Genomic DNA, 17,285 nt, shown 5'->3' with positions numbered 1-17,285 from the left:
TTCTTTCTTTCTTTCTTTCTTTCTTTCTTTCTTTCTTTCTTTCTTTCCCTTTATTATTGTTGTTCTCCAATATATTGAGCAGATAAAAGCAGGAATGGTATTGATGAAGCGGACAAGAGTTTCAAGTGCTGACCACTAGAACTGAGTTACATGGCAAAGGAATCTATGACTCATTGTCATGGAATCCTTGTTTACATTTTAAGCCACTGCTAAGATTTCCCCCAAAGTAAAAATAAAGTGATTGAAGATAACTGGGCTATGCAGTATTTTTTCTTTCCTTTGGGAAAAACAAAATTTAACACAACTTAGAATGCTTTCATGCTACTTGAGTTTGTTTCAAAAGGCAGCCTTTCACCAGACTAAAATGAAGATTTGAAATTTCCCTGTTAGAAATATGCTCACGTGTATGATCTTGTAAATACTGGCTCCTTTTATCTTCATGTTTTCTTGGTCTGCTTTCTTTTACAGCATAGGTGGAGAAGTAGGGCGAGGCCACGAAGGGAGTTACGTGGGCAAACATTTCCGCATGGGATTCATGACGATGCCTGCTCCTCAGGACAGACTTCCCCATCCTTGCTCCAGTGGCTTTTCTGTGAGATCACAGTCCCTGCACTCCGTTGGGGGCACAGATGATGACAGCAGCTGTGGCTCACGGAGACAACCACCCCCCAAGCCCAAGCGGGACCCCAGCACCAAGCTGAGCACCTCATCAGAGACGGTCAGCAGCACTGCAGCCAGTAAGAGTGGGAAACCCCCTGAGAGGACTGAAGGTAAAACACGCCATGCCCACGTCACCTAGAAATCTCTTTCAGATAGTGTGTTCAGGTCAGCATACCCAGGAGCAACTGCCTTCCTCACTGGGCCACGTAATTCTGCCTCCATCACCCTGAAGTCTCAGAAAAGAAGAATTGAGGAGAAGGTTATTTATTTTTGTGTTGTCAAATTTCCAGAAGAATGCATTTCTGATGGTTCAGAGAGGGAAGGCAATATATGAGTTTCTTTTTAATCCTTTAAAGCTCCAAATTATTCAAAAATTATTTTGCCCAGAAATATATCTAAAATTTGTATTTTCTTATATTATTTATACAATGAAAGATATTATTCTTTGATTATTAAGTAAGCATTTTAATGTAGAAAAATATCAAGAAGGAAAAGCTTGTAATCTCATCTTTGAGAAGTAATCATTTTCAGCATTTTGGTGGATTTCTTTCCAGTGAATATGAATTTATGTATTTATGTGCATATGTGTGTGCATACTATAACCTTAGGCTGCACTTTATGTCTCCGATTTTTACCTTTACCTGTCTGTATTTTTTCTCAGCTATGAAATATACAAATCAAATACATCCTAACTTCCTTGCTGGTCTATGACTATAAATTAAGTCACATTAACACCAGATCTCACCAGCTCTTTAGGCCTTACGTAATTAGTAGAGTCTCAGCTTCCCTGAGTTACTCTTGAGAACTCTTTGTGGGAAAGCAGCCTTAAGTGTTGACACCCTTGGTCATTTGGGGCTGCTATAACAAAACATCATAGCCTGGGTGGCGTATAAGCAACAGCACTTTATTTCTCACAGTTCTGGAGGCTGGAAGCCTGAGAGCTCTGTTGGGGTCCTCTTGCTAGTTGTATCCTCAAAGGGCAGAAAGGCCTCACTGGCCTCTTCTTAGGAGGGTGCTAATCCCATTCATGACGACACTACTCTCCTTCCCTTTCTACCTCCAATTACAATCATTGTGGGATTAAGTTTTCAACATTCTAATTTGGGAGAGGGGAGTGTACAAACTCAGCTCATTATACAGACACATTCAGATCTTTACATGGCAATTGTGGAAAACACTTCATGGTTCCCAATGCTGCCAGCGGCCCGTTTGAGAGAGGAGTTCCACCAGGTCCCAGAGCTACTCTTCTGCCCCACTCTCCTTTCTCCACAGCAAGCTTCTCTGAGGCCCTAGGGTGCCAAGTGTCACCATAGTTTGCAGCAGAGGGCAACATCAGCTAGGCAGTGTTCATTGTCACATGGGCTCCCCAGTCCCTCATGAAAGTTCCCTGGCCTTCTGGCCTAATCTTTCCATAGATTCTTATATGCAGTCCATGAGATCAGACACCTATGAGGTACATGCCATTTCTTCCATCCTTGTCTCTCCTTTCTCCCTCATTGGTGCCTAGGTGCCTGTAGCCAAAAACAACCAGTATCTTCAGTCATATTGAATAACACCAATAAATGCCTGGAGATGGAGTCAGTCTATAAATTCTACAAAAAAATACCTCCTGTGGCTTCAGTTTTTCCTACTATACAGATGTAAAAAATGCCGTGCATGTAAGTAAATGCTGTTAAGGCATACATGTGAATAAGAAGTATCCGACTGCATATCTGCAAAATTGACATCATAATGCATAGAGTCTTGTGTTTTGTAGTTTCACTTACTCTATTGTAACTATTTTCCATGGTGTGCAACTTGTCAAGAATCAACTTTTACAGAGAGAAGTATACAGCACAGTAATTTAATTATCATCTTGTTGATGAATACTCAGATTGGTTCTGTTTTGCAGCTACAATGAATAGTACTGGAATGAACATTCGTGTGTGTGTGTGGTGTGTATGTGTGTAAAACTCAGTTATTCCTCTGCCTTCTTAGAGTATTAGATGTTTGATTCTTTTTCTCATGAGTAGGTCATTCAATTTGTGACACATCCATGTTTTTAGAAACAATGTATTCATAGGTGTTTAGTTAACTCAGTAGTACACTAAAAGGCCCCAGAGGCCTACACTTTGCAGATTTTAAATGTTGTTCATAGGTTTCCTTGATACATGGTGCTTTTCATTTCTCATTATTTTCTGTGATTGTATAGAATTCACCACTCACATACTTCTACTGTCAGAAAACTACATAATAAATTCTGTTAGATTATTTGCAAAAGAAAATGACTGATTTAAGAAAGTGATCTCGGAAAGATGGGAGGCCTGAATGCAGCTGGGAATAATTTAAGAATAAAGGGGAATAAAAGAACCATCCAAAGAGAGAAAAGAGATGAGAGGGACAAAGTAGCCAGTAAGGGATGTGTTGTCAACGTCATGCTGGCAGAAACATTTCTGAAAAGAGTGTAAAATATACACCTCAGAAAAGCTCCTTCATGGAGGGGGAGCTGGGCTAGTTAGGGTGAAAGTAGAAAATCGTGATTACTGTCCCACAGAAAAGAAATTTGAGTGACACTTCACTTGTCTTAAAAATAGAAGGGATTCTCATTCATTTGAGATGTTTCATAGCTAGTTCCTGGGGCAGAGAGTCTGATAATTCTCTTTCAGATACCTTCACCATCCAAGGATGGTGGGCTCCCAGTGGCTACCTGTCAAACAGAAGGCAGCAGCTCAGCAAGCTTTATTTCTTCTGAAGACAAAAAAGCAGATGTGGCTAAACAGCAGCAGCAAAGACTTGGTTAGGCTTGGAAAAAACACTTGCTGGGTAGTGAGCTCATTAAACACCAACTCCAAATCCAACATTTCTCCTCAAAAAGGAGCTCTGGGGACAGATGGAGAAACCCTCAGCTGCAATGGATCTTTGAGAGTGTTCAGTGGGTGACTTGAGTTATTAGGACCCAGTGCAGAAATGGTAGGCTTCCCTTCCACAGAGAAGTGATTCTTCATGGGAATTCTACTTTCTCTTCAGAACACTTAACAAAATGGCAATTGCAAAAGTAGATAACGTGCAAATCTCTTCTACCAAGTCATGTCCTCTAATAGCATTGAGATAGGGCACAGTTCAGGAATGGGGAAAAAATCTTGAGTCCAAATGCATGTGTACATATGTGTGTACTCAAAGTCAAAAATATTAATATATAAATGTGTAGATTGTTCTTTTATGAACTCTCAGTTCTGTATCATTGTGTGACAACTGGAGTTCATTACAGAACATATGTTTTCTTTACAATTTTTCTGGTTATCAACAGTATAACAAAGATATAAAAAAATGACTTTTTAAATCTTAGCATGTCTTTTCTTTTCACATTAAATGCCAGCAAAATCAAAATATTGATTCAGTGGCATTAGAATGATTACCGTGGTAACCAGCTTCTATTTAAGTAAGGGATTATGACTTCCCTGTGGATAAAAGTAAAAAGAATTGGACTCTACAAAATGGCTTTTCAGAGTAGAAAAAATAAAACTGATGAGCAGAAACAGCAACAACAAAAATTACACACCAAGAAAAATATGTTTAAAAATTTTAACTCTGTCACTTTAAAAATATGTATTTACTATTCTATTTTTAGATTATCTACAATAGTAATACCTTCAAAAAATGCATACAGTGGTGAGCACAAACTAGCAATCAGTATACTATAAATATTTTAATTACCCCTTTTTATTGCTTCATTATGGTTCCTGCTTCTTTTGAGGAAAGATTAGATGATATAAAACGGGTTAAGAAGAACGAGTGAGAGGCACTATGAGCTGTGTCTCATGTGTGATCCAGAAAAAGGAGAGAGTGTGCAACCTCACATTGGTTATTCCCATTCCTCAGGTAAACACATAGCTGATTCCTCGATAATATAATTGTTAGAAATGCTGTCTAGTTTAGGCAAAAGAGACTGCTTAGGATTAACAGGCAAACATTGACTTTAGGCAAGTGATCCAAAAGGACTGTTCCTTTGCCTTTAACATGATTGTGAATAAATGTAAAATTGATCAGATCCTGCATCCATCACAGCTTTATGACCACCTAGTGAACTAATGCCAGTGATTGTGCACGGTACAAAGAAGGTGTCATACAAATAGAGCTTAATACCATTGAATCACCACTTCTAATAGGCCTGAATAACATGAAATTTTGGTCTGGTACAGCACATGTATTAAAAACAAAGAGGAAAAGAAAAAAAAGATGCACATCCACTTCACATGTTAGAGCCATAAAAGTTTTACATCTAGCTTTTACCAAAATATGAGAGATAAGCACTAGAAAAGACAACCCTTGTAGACTGTTGAAAATACCCTTATATATCAGGGAAAAGAATACCCGTATACACTGTTGATAGACATTAAGATAGCCATTATGAAATAGTGAACAGAGCAACAATTTAAATAGGACTAACATACGATCAAGCAATCCCACTACTGAGTATATTTCCAAAAGAAATAAAGCCAGTAGGTTGAAGAGACATCTTTATTCTCATGTTTATTGCAGCAATATTCCCAACAGCCAAGATATGGAATCAACCTCAGTGCCCATTAACAGATGAACAGATAAAGAAAATGTGATACACACACACACACACACACACACACATACACACACACACACACACACACACAAACACACACACACACGAGTACTATTCAACCATAAAAAGGAATAAAATCCTGACATTTTTGGCAACATGGATGGGCCTGGAGGATATTATGTAAAATGAAATTAGCCAAGCACAGAAAGACAGATACTTCTTGATCTTACATGTAAAGAATAAAAAAGTTAAACCTATAGAAGTAAAGAGTAGCATGGTGATCACTAGGGTCTAGGATAGGGGTAGGTGAAAATATCGGTAGAAGGATATAACATTTCAATTAGAAGAAATAAGTTAAAAACATCTATTGTACATGGTGACTACAGTTAATAACAACGTATTGTATTGAGCATCCTTAAGAGATTTTGAATTCTCATCACAAAAAATGGTACGTGAGCTAATATATAAACCAGCTCAGTGTAGCCATTATACAATGTATACATATTTCAAAATAACATACATGGCAAATATATAGAATTTTTCTCAATTAAAAATAAATAGGCCAGGCATGGCCTATTTATAATCCCAGCACTTTGGGAGGCAAAGATAAGTGGATCATTTGTGGTCAGGAGTTCAAGACCAGCCTGGCCAACATGGTGAAACCCCAGCTGTATAAAAAATACAAAAACTATCCAGGTATGCAGGCAGGAGCCTGTAATCCTAGTTACTCAGAAAGCTGAGGCAGAATTGCTTGAACTCAAGAGGCAGAGTTTGTGGTGAGCTGAGATTGCGCCACTGCACTGCAGCCTGGGTGACGGAGTAAGACTCTGTCTCAAAAATAAAACAAAATAAAATTAGGGAAAAGAAGCAAATATTACACAATGCCCCAAATAAACAGAAAACTATTCCTCAGGTATAATAATCTTTTAATAATATTATGGCATTAAGAAGTATTCCCTAGGCAAAATAATCTTTTAATAACATTGTGACATTAATAAGTGTTCCCAAGGCATAATAATCTTTTAATATTGTGACCTTAACATAGTATTTAGTATAAAGAAGAATATTTTATTAACCTTTAATTATCTCTACATTTTAAAGTCTTTACAAGAATCAGCTAAGTGTTCTTGTTTTCCATTTGTTTTGAACTCTTATTTTCAAATTTATGATAAAATTTCATGACTATCTCTTTACAAAACAGTGAAGAAGTAATTATGAATTGGGATAGTTCTCCTGATTTCTGACTTTATGTTTTAGACATGTTTAGTAGAGTCATGTCTTTGACAGCACAAATTGGGATACCTGCTACAATATTTGCAGTCATGATTGTTGTTAAATCTTGGAATGTGTGGTTGAGCCAGAACCAAGTGAAACTGAAGTTTGTTATAAGTCACTGCCTTAAAAGTAGACACAAACCCCTTTTTAAGGATTACCAGAAAGAGTAATTTAGAGCCTTTAATGATGTTGTTTTTCATGCCTCCATTCAGAAAATACTTTGAGTGTCTACCCTGTTCCACTGGGATCCAGCTCCAGCAACAAAGAGAACACGAGTGGCTCTTTCACTCATGTTACTTGCAAACAATTTTGGTTCTACTTCCCCAGCACAGCCTATTTTACTCTATATCCAGGTCACAGAGCCAGCAATGAATTAAAGGAACAATTTCTAGAAACCAGAAAATCTGGCATGACAACCATGTGCCTTTCGTTCATGAAATCAGGTACTTATCTAGGGAAGAAATAGTTTAACACATTTTAATAGTGTACTTCTTCCTACAAAGCACACCTGTTGACTATGGCTGTTCGGTGTTGACCAACTTAAAGAAGCCAGAATTTGATTTCCTTCCAATATAAAATTTTATAAACAATGTGGAGACAGTTGAAAAAGGAGTGGAAACAAGTTGAGTGTGTTTATCTCGGGGAACTTACTGGTTTCCCAGATTAGAATCCTAGTTTGAGGACTTAAGTCAGCACCAGTCAGGGCCAGTCACGTATTTGATTTTGCTCTCTCAGTTCCTAGTGCAGATCAGTGACACTTGTAAGTGGTCATAACATTTTTTAAAAGACTATTCCTGGAAGCCCTCACAAGAGCAGTCAGGCAAAAAATAATAAATAAATACATAAATAAAAGGCATCCAAACTGGAAAAAAGGAAGTCAAATTATCCCTGTTCACTAATGATTTGATCTTGTACCTAGAAAAACCTAATGATACCACAGAAAAACCCCTTATATTTGATAAGTGAATTCAGCAATGTTCCAGGATATGAAATTCACATTCAGAAATCAATAGCATTTTATACACCAATAATAATCTAAATGAGGACCAATTCAAAAAGTCAATCCCATTTATAATAGCTATAAAAATATCTAGGAATATATTTTACCAAGGTGGTGAAACATCTCTATAGGACAACTGCAAAATATTGATGAAAGAAATCATAGATAACACAATGGAAAAAGAGCCATGCTTAAGGACAGGAAGAATCAGTATGATTAAAATGACCATGTTGTCTAAAGCAATCTGGAGATTCAACACAATCCCTATCAAATCACCAATGTCATTTTTCACATAATGAATAAAATTCACATGAAACCATAAAAAAAGAAGCCTGAATACCCAAAGCAATCCTAAACAAAAAGAAAAAGCAAAGGTGGGGGAATCACATTATCATCTGACTTCAAATTATACTACAAGGCTACTGTAATCAAGACAGCATGGTACTGGCATAAAAATAAACATATAAGTCAATGGAACGGAATAGAGAACCCAGGAATAAAGCCACATACCTATAACCAACTGATCTTTGAAAGAGTTAAGAAAAATGAAAAATGTGCACTGGGGATAGAACACACTATTTAATAAATGGTGCTGGGAAAATTGGATAGCCAAATGCAAAAGAGCGAAGCTTATATTAGGGTTCTCTAGAGGGACAGAACTAATAGGATAGATGTATATATGATGGAGAGTTTATTTAGGAATATTGACTTACACAATCACAAGGTGAAGTCCCACAACAGGTCATCAACAAGCTGAGGAGCAAGGAAGCCAGCTCGAGTCACAACACCTCACAAGTAGGGAAGCCAACAGAGCAGCCTTCAGTCTGTGACTGAAGACCCTGGCAAACCACTGGTGTAAGTTCAAGAATCGAAAAGCTGAAGAACTTGGAGTCCAATGTTCAAGAGCAGGAAGCATCTAGCATGGGAGAAAGATGAAGGCTGGGAGACTGAGCAAGTCAAGTCCTTCCACGTTCTTCCACCTGCTTTTACTCTATCTACACTGGCAGCTGATTCTATGATGCCTACCAAGATTGAGGGTAGGTCTGCCTCTCCCAGTCCACTGACTCAAACGTTCATCTCCTTTGCAACACCCTCACAGACACACCCAGGAACAATGTTTCACATCTTTCAATCCAATTGAATTGACACTCGGTATTAACCATCACAAAGCTAGATGCCTGCCACTCAGCGTATACGAAAATCAACTCAAGATGGATTAAAGATCTAAATATAAGATCTGAAGCTATACAAATCCTAGAAGAAAATTTAGCAAAAATGCCTCTGGACATTGGCCTAGGTAAAGAATTTGACCATGTCCTCAAAAGCAAACACAACAAAAACAAAAATAGACAAATGAACTAAATTAAGCTAAGAAGATTTTACACAGCAAAATAAACAATTAACAGAGTAAACAGACAAACTACAGAATAGAAAAAAATATTGGCAAGCTATGCATCTGAAAAAGGCCTAATATCCAGGATCTATAAGAAAAACAACTCCAGGAAAAAACAGTAACCCCATACAAAGTCGGCAAAGAGTATAAATAGACAGTTTTCAAGAGAAGACATACAAGCAGCCAATAAACATATGAAAAATGCTGAACATCAATATTCATCACATAAATCCAATTTAAAACCACCATAAGATGTCATCTTATTCTAGTCAGAATGGCTATTAAAAAGTTTAAAAACAACGGATGTTGGCAAAGATACAAAGAAAAGGGAATATTTATACGCTGTCAGTTGGGATATATATTAGTACAACCTTTGTGAAAAATAGTATGGGCATTTCTCAAAGAAGTAAAACTAGAACTACCGTTTAATGCTACAATCCCACTACTGGGTATATACCCAAAGGGAAAGTAATCATTTCACCAAATTTTTTTGTTTTGTTTTGTTTTGTTTTGCTTTAATACATTAAATTTGTGGTAGTTCCTTACACACTTGCAAGTTTATTGCAGCACTATTCACAATAGCAAAGATATGGAATTAACTTACATGTCCATCAATGAAGGATTGAATAAGGAAAATGTAGCATACATACACATATGTATCACAGCCATAAAAACAAATGAAACGTCTTTTCTAGCAACATAGATGGAACTGGAAGTCTTCCTAAGTGAAATAACTCAGAAACAGGAAGTCAGATACCTCATGTTCTCACTTATAACCTGTTTAGGTTATAACATAACCCTGTTTAGCTCAACAATGGGTACACACAGACATACAGAATATAGACAACATTGAATAACAGACAACATTGGAGACTCCAAAAGGTAGAAGGATGGGTGGAGGTGAGGGTTGAAAAATCATCCAGTGGATAAATATGCCCTATTTCAATGATGGGTACAATAAAAGCCCAGCAAACAGATCTTGGTTTCATATCAGTGAGGCAGACATTAGCATTCTTTTTCTCCCTCAGCGTCAGTTTTCTCTCTGTAAAATGGAAATAACGATATTGACCGTATGTGGCAGGCAGAATTCTAAGATGGTATCCAAGATTCCCCCACTCCCTGCTGTACTACTCCTGCATCATCCTTGGACCTGAGGCGCTGTTGCTGGCTTGAAGATAGTGGGGCCATGTGGTAAGGCACATGGGCATCCTCTGAGAGTTGAGAGCAGCACCATGGCTGAAAGCAAGAAAGCTGGGGCCTGGTTTTGTAACTGCAAGGAACTGAATCTACCAACAATGAGTGAGCCTGAAAGTAGCTTTTTCCCTGGAACCTCCAAACGAAGATTCAGCCTGGCCGCCAGATTGATTTGAGCTTATGGGACCCTGAGCAGAGAATGTAGTCTTTTGGGTTCTGGCTGTGCCCAGGCCTCTGATCTACAGAAGTGTGAGCTAGTAAAGGTATTGATTTTTAAGCTGTTAAATTTGTGATCACTTGCTAAGCAGCAATAGAAGTATAATCCATCTTATAAAGTTGCTAGGCAGAAAAAAGTGGGGTAGCAAAGCACCTGGTTCAGTGTCTGACAAATAGCAGATGTCCCATAAGCTTGTTTCTCTTGCCCTATCAGTGCTGGGCTGTATTCTTACATAGGGAAGAGTGGTTAGGACAGCAGCAGTGACTTCCCAAATGTCCCTGGCCAGACTTTGAGATGATGGAGCCTCAGGAAATACTGACATACGTAGCCCTTTGAATAGCTGCTTAGCTTTTTCTGAATTTATTTGGCTCTTCTGAAAGAGTGTTTCCTTTTTCAGCAACATTTATTGTTCCTTCAAAAGGCTCAGTGATGGCTTTTCTGGTGGCTTTTTGACAGGCTTGTCTGACTGCAACTTGCCTGGTTAGTGCCTTTGTTCACATAGCAAGTGACACTTGTATATCACAGTATGCCCCCAAGAAGTGCTCAAAACCCTGTTTAGCACTATACCAATAAAACACAAAGAAAGTGCAAAGCAAGCTCTCAAAATCTCCATTGTTTTGGCGCTGGATAGTGTTCTAATGTGCATTCTTGTTTGTTTTATGAGAAGAGGGTGTAGGAGGTTATCACTGAAGGCCCACATTCCTGGATTTCTCTTCCTAGGTTGGCAGAATCAGATGCTGCTAGGCTTCCTAGTGTAAGACCCATCTGTCAAACCAGGCACTGCTCAGATGGAGATGGAGTTGCACATCTACCATGTGTGATCTTTTTCTAAATGTACCTCGAGACTCATGAATGAAACAGTTTGCAAGTCAAGTCATCATGCAATGTGTCCTTCTCTCAGTCCTTGCTGTGGTTGTTGTCCAGACCAAAGAATACCCTGCCTCTTTAATGATCTCGCCCAACACCCTCCTAGTAAGGTCAGCATTGGCCTAGTTTGTTCAGGGTCTTAGATTCACAATATGTCCCTTTACCCATGTTTTTGGCACAGATGGAGCCTTCCATGAGAAACCAGCAAGCCCAATGTGCCTGTGTGTCTATTGTAATCAGGCTTTGATTTTGTGATGTTTTATTGCTGTGTAATGAACTACCATAAATTTAATGGATTCAAACAATATACTTCTGCTAGCCCACAGTTTCTTTGGATTAGGAGTCAGCTCAAGATTTTCCAAGGTTTCAATCTATGGTGTCAGCTGAAGCTGGAGTCTCACCTGAGGCTCAGGATTCTTTCTCAAGCTTACATAGTTGTTGGCAGAATTTCTTCTTGTTTATTTGTTCTACAAGAACATACAGTAGCTTGCTTTTTCAAGAACAGAAGAGTTTCTTGGATGTTTATTCTGTCCTTTCAGGGAAAGCCCGAATCCTCTTTTTATTTTTTGAGATGTAGTATTTGCTCGTGTTGCCCAGGCTGGAGTCCAATGGTGTGATCTCAGCTCACAGCAACTTCTGTCTCCTGGGTTCAAGCAATTCTCCTGCCTCAGCCTCCAAGAAGCTGGGATTACAGGCATGTGCAACCATGCCTGGCTAATTTTTTTTGTATTTTTGGTAGAGACAAGGTTTCTCTGTGTTGGTCAGGCTGGTCTTGAACTCCCGATCTCAGGTGATCCGCCCAGCTCAGCCTCTCAGAGTGCTGGGATTATAGGTGTGAGCCACCACACCTGGGTGCCTGGATCCTCTTTTAAAGAGTTCGCCTGATTAACACAGGCCCACCCAGAACAATCTACTTTATTATTATTATTATTTTGTGTCAGGGTCTCTCTTCTCTGTTGCCCAGGCTGGGGTGCAGTGGCATGATCATAGCTTATTGCAGCCTCAAACTCCTGGGCTCAAGCAATCATACTGCCTCAGCTTCCTAAGCAGCTTGGACTACAGGTATGTGCCACCATGTCCAGCTGTTTTCTATCTTTTTGTAGAGACAAAGTCTTGTTATATTGCCTGGGCTGGTCTAACACTCCTGACCTCAAGTGGTCCTCCTGCCTCTGCCTCCCAAAATGCTGGGATTACAGGTGTGAGTCACTGGGCCTAATCTCCTTTCTTATTAACTCAGAGTCAACCTAGTAAAAACAATAATTATAACTGAAAAATCTCTTCACCTTCTTCCATAAACCCTAACTTAGTCAAGGGAGTGAAATACCATCATATTCACAGTCCTGCTTCTGCACTCAATGAGAGAGAATTATACAGGGTAGAAACTCTAGAGGGCAGGAATCTTGTGTTTAACCTAGAATTCTGAGTTCTCAAGGTGATACTAAGGAGAATAGATATATATTATTTTCCTAGAAACCATCCAACTCTGGTTGAATACTTCAAAAATCAATTCATGCAAAGTTAATGAAAACCGTAAAAGGTAAACTAAAATTCCATGGGATAATAGAAATATCACAATACCATCTAAATGCTTGACAAATAGGGCACAAAATAACGCCCTTGCCAGTTTTTCTCTTTGTCTTTCCTTTGCTCCATGTAATGAAAATCATCCCTCTGCAAAGTGCTTGGACTATTTTGTTGGGTGGAAAAATCTCATTTCCTTCGGCTTCACATGTGAGAAAATACACTCTTTATTTCAGCATTCCTCGGGCCACAGAACTTCTAGAACATAAAGATCCAAGTACAATACTGACACTAAAGTGGTATTAACATTAAAATTAGAGTGTACATAAATATCAGTCTGAATGATCCTCACTGCTGAGTTTCCTAATCGGGGAGCTATCTTGTTGACCTGTCATGGGAACTGGTCCTGTAAATCCCTAGATTGTGGAACAGATAATACTCAGTGTCCTCGAAACAGCAAATCCACTCCCTAGTGATTTTACCTGTCATTCTCCAGAATCCCTGGATTGTAGGGATTGGTGATGGTAATTTATGCTGTGTACCTTTCTGATCTCTGCCTGTTCTATAGCATATTGGTGACAAATATGACTCTATGCTTCCAAGTTACACAATTCTTTATCTGCAACAACTGGATCAATTTCCCACAATGGGTAGATGGACATAAAAAAGCTTGTCTTCAAAAGAAGTGGAGAAAGGGCAACATACTAAATGTAACCCTCATTGCAAGTTTCCCCTTAGTCTCTGTTTTTATCTGGCCTCAAACATATGTAAAGATTGATCTCTTTGCATTTATGTGAAAGCATTAGAAAGAATTGTGCTAAATTATTGAATTACTAATTACTAGGATTTTATAAACAAAATGGAAGGAAAGAGTTCATAATCTGTCTTTATTAAATGACTTCCACCTTTTTATTTCTTTTCTCCACAAATATGGATGCTACCATCCTTAGAAGGCACCTCAGAGTCTGCACCTCTCTCTCTCTATGTGTATATACATATATATATATGTGTGTGTGTGTGTGTGTGTGTGTGTGTATTTTTTATATAGTAGACTCTGCTAAATATATATATATATATACATATATACATATATATGTATACAAATATATATACATATATGTATACACATATATACATATATATAGTAGTCTACTATATGTGTATATATATACACATGTATATATGTATATATATATACACATATATATATGTGTATATATATACACATATATATATGTGTATATACACACATATATATGTAATATATACACATATATATATGTATATATATACACATATATATATGTATATATATATATATGCCCAGGCTGGAGTGCAGTGGTGCAATCTCGGTTCACTGTAGCCTCTGCCTCCGAGGTTCAAACCTTTCTCTGCTTCAGCCTTCCAAGTAGCTGAGATAACAGGAGTCTGCCACCATGCCCAGCTATTTTTTGTATTTTTAGTAGAGACAGGGTTCTGCCATGTTGGACAGGCTAGTCTTTAAGTTTGAACCTCAAGTGATCCACCCGCCTCAGCCTCCCAAAATGTTTGGATTACAGGTGTGAGCCACCGCGCCTGCCCCACTGCCTATACTTACATAAGCATGTTCCCTGGGAGTTAACCTGGCTTCATTCTCATCTTTCCAACTCAGTCAGTATTTTTTTTTTTCTTTTTGAGATGGAGTCTTACTCTGTTGCCCAGGCTGGAGTGCAGCAGTGTGATCTTGGCTCACTGCAACCTCCACCTCTCAGCTTCAAGCAATTCTCCTGCCTCAGCCTCCTGAGTAAATAGGACTACAGGTGCCTGCCACTACACCAGGATAATTTTTTGTATTTTTAGTAGACAGACGGTTTCACCATATGGGCCAAGATAGTCTCGATCTCCTTACCTCGTGATCCACTTGCCTCGGCCTCCCAAAGTGCTGGAATTACAGGTATAAGCCACTGTGCCCGGCCTCAGTCAGTATTTTTTAGAGTATAACTGACAAAAACACTTTTCGCATTTGATAACATAAATCATTTGGTACTATACAAAATGATTTTTTTTTATTTTAAGAAAGTGACCTTCTTTATACTGCTGCTCTCCATCTCATACATTTAATAGTAATGGAAAGAAACCTTTCTAATGGGTGAATGTACCCCAGAGCAAATTGACAATGAAATTAGCTCATCTGAGACTGCATCCTTGAGCAGGTGGCTCCTTCAGGTCACCCTCTGCATCCTTCCCTTCCTGATCAGCAGGCTGCGTAAAGGCCTTTTGCATATGCTTGATCTACTCCCTCCACCCTCATTTGTCCACATCCAAAATCCACTGCTCTCCGATGCCCTCACCATGACACTAAATTGCATCTTGGTTCTCATCTCAATGGTGTTCTTTTATCCCTACCCTTCGGTATGTCTCTTCAGCATTTTAAACTATGAACCTCCATACTTCCTAAATCCCATGCTCCTTGGCTTTTTATGCCCAACCCTCTACTAACTTCATTCCTCTTGCTACTCTATTCATCTCCTTGAGGGTGTCTGTTGTTTCGCCTGATTCTTAAATGATGTCTCTGAAGTCTCACTGGTTCTCCTATCTTCTCACCCTAATCTTTATTGAATAAATAAGTCATGAATTCCATATAATCTCCAGATGTCTGAATCTTTGCACCTACATCTATCTGTAGATATCACAGAGAGACTTCAAACTTGTCATATCCACACTGACCCAGGAGTTTCCTCCATGTTTTTTATCTTGACACCCAAGTTAGATATGCAAGAGACTAGTCTGCTTATGCACCTTCACTTACCCTGACCTCTCATCAATGATCAAGTCCAGCCAGATCTGCTCCACTTATGTCAGTCTCTCCACTTGTTTGCACTTTTATGCTCCTATCTCATTCAGGCCATTATGCTTCCCTCCTGGACAATTACATGGGCACCTAACTGGTCATCTTTCCTGCAGCTTCACTTTCACAAATCCGTCATCCCTACTACTTTCAGAGAGGATTTTCTCACATGTGCATCCAATTATAGCACCATTCTGCTCACTTCATCTGATCATGTCAGTTTCCTGCTTATCATTTATCTGATAAAACTGAACTCATTAGCATGACCTTTTTCATCTGCTCCTGCCTGCCGAGCCACACCTCCCACCAGCCATGCCTCTTACAGCCAACTCAGACTACCTACTTTCCTCCAAACAAACCGTGTTTGTTCCTGCCTCTGTGCCCTTGTAAAAATTTTTTTCTGGAGTTTCTTTTCCAAGTTAGTCTCTGCAACAAATTTCCACTCATCCTTCAAGGAACAGGACCAACTGCCTTCCCTGTAATAACTTACGTAAGCACGTTTTTCTGTGATTGAACTATATACTCTGTGTACAATGACATTACATCTGCAATTATATTTTATTGTAAATATCTGTCTATCTCTTTTGTATCCTAATGAGACTAAGTATACCTCAGAGACATGGACCTTATCCTTTTGTCATTGTACCTTTGATGCCAGCTACAGAGGTGGGCTTAAATCAGTAATACTGAATGGGAACATTTTGAATCACGTGTGTTTTCATAAATAAATCTTTCAGGAGACTAATTGCTATGAAGAGTTAATGCACTTTCAGGCACCATTAATGTAGAAAGAAGTTCCAATATTGGAGAGCTTAGAAAACAGCGTGGTGATTCATAATCCTCAGAGAACAAGTGCATTTTCACTCCATCCATCACTCAGGCTCTGCTTTGTTTATAAAATAGCAACCAGTCTGAAAGATGTAAAAGATGAGATTGCTTTGCTGGCTGTTTAGGTTTGTAAAACCTTGTCTTTCTTCAGTTGTTTTCATTTAAGAATCTTGATAGGTATATAAACTAATTATGGGTGGTCACAAAGAATGCTGTTGACAGACTGTGATGTGTTGTTGGCACCATGTACCTTTTAGTTTATCCAAATAATATAAATCAAAGAATGTCCAGCTTGTGCCATTTACATAAGGTTAAAAAATAATGTTCTCGATTAAGATGCAACAGAGTTGCGATTTCTTTTCCTTAAATGACTTTTGGGTGTTAATTTTATCTTTCTAACTCACTGGGTTACACTTATGTCTGTATATTTCAAGGTTACACTTAGCCATTTCTATCTTATTCTTAGAGGACAGGTATATATTTCCAGATTTATTCTTTTTTTCCCACTCTATAGGGATCTAGCTTTTAAGTAGTTCTTCACCCTACCTTAGAGTGTGTAAAAGCCATTTTTTAAGGCAGAGTGACTGCCTGTATGCATAAATCTTGCTTTAATTGACCTCAATGAAGCATAGACTTATTGCATAAAGAGTGCTTTGATTTTATGACTCTATATCTGCACTAACAGTTTCTATTATATGAGTTGCTATCTATGATTTTTCTTGTTAAGTGGGAAGTCAGTGATTTAAGACCTGCTTTTTACAATTTATTTTTAGCTATTAATGTGTATTAAATTAAGTTGACTACATGGAGCAGAACACAGGAACACATTTCCCTTTGGAAATCTCTGCTTTCTGACAACTTTGTCTAACCAGAACAGCTGAAAACTAAGAATAAGAAAGAACTTAGAGAAGCCAAACTCCTTCTTCCTGCACTAAAGCTTGTGAATTT

At 38.4% G+C, this 17,285-nt stretch overlaps 1 protein-coding gene across 5 annotated transcripts in view; it reads left to right on the top strand.

Moving 5' to 3' along the window:
* Nucleotides 1-17,285, top strand: part of NYAP2 (neuronal tyrosine-phosphorylated phosphoinositide-3-kinase adaptor 2) — a 302,087-nt gene that overhangs the window by 111,451 nt on the left and 173,351 nt on the right. For all 5 annotated transcript variants that reach the window (XM_032278021.1, XM_032278022.1, XM_032278020.1 and 2 more), the window contains one exon: nucleotides 469-770. In XM_032278021.1, the coding sequence (XP_032133912.1) occupies nucleotides 469-770 (302 nt within the window). The remainder of the gene's footprint in view (nucleotides 1-468; nucleotides 771-17,285) is intronic.

Source organism: Sapajus apella, unplaced genomic scaffold (genome assembly GCF_009761245.1).
Source record: "Sapajus apella isolate SASKATOON/1434 unplaced genomic scaffold, GSC_monkey_1.0 scaffold10, whole genome shotgun sequence".
Classification (NCBI taxonomy): domain Eukaryota; kingdom Metazoa; phylum Chordata; class Mammalia; order Primates; family Cebidae; genus Sapajus; species Sapajus apella.
Note: the sequence above shows the minus strand (reverse complement) of the source record. Positions and strands in the feature narration are given on the sequence as shown.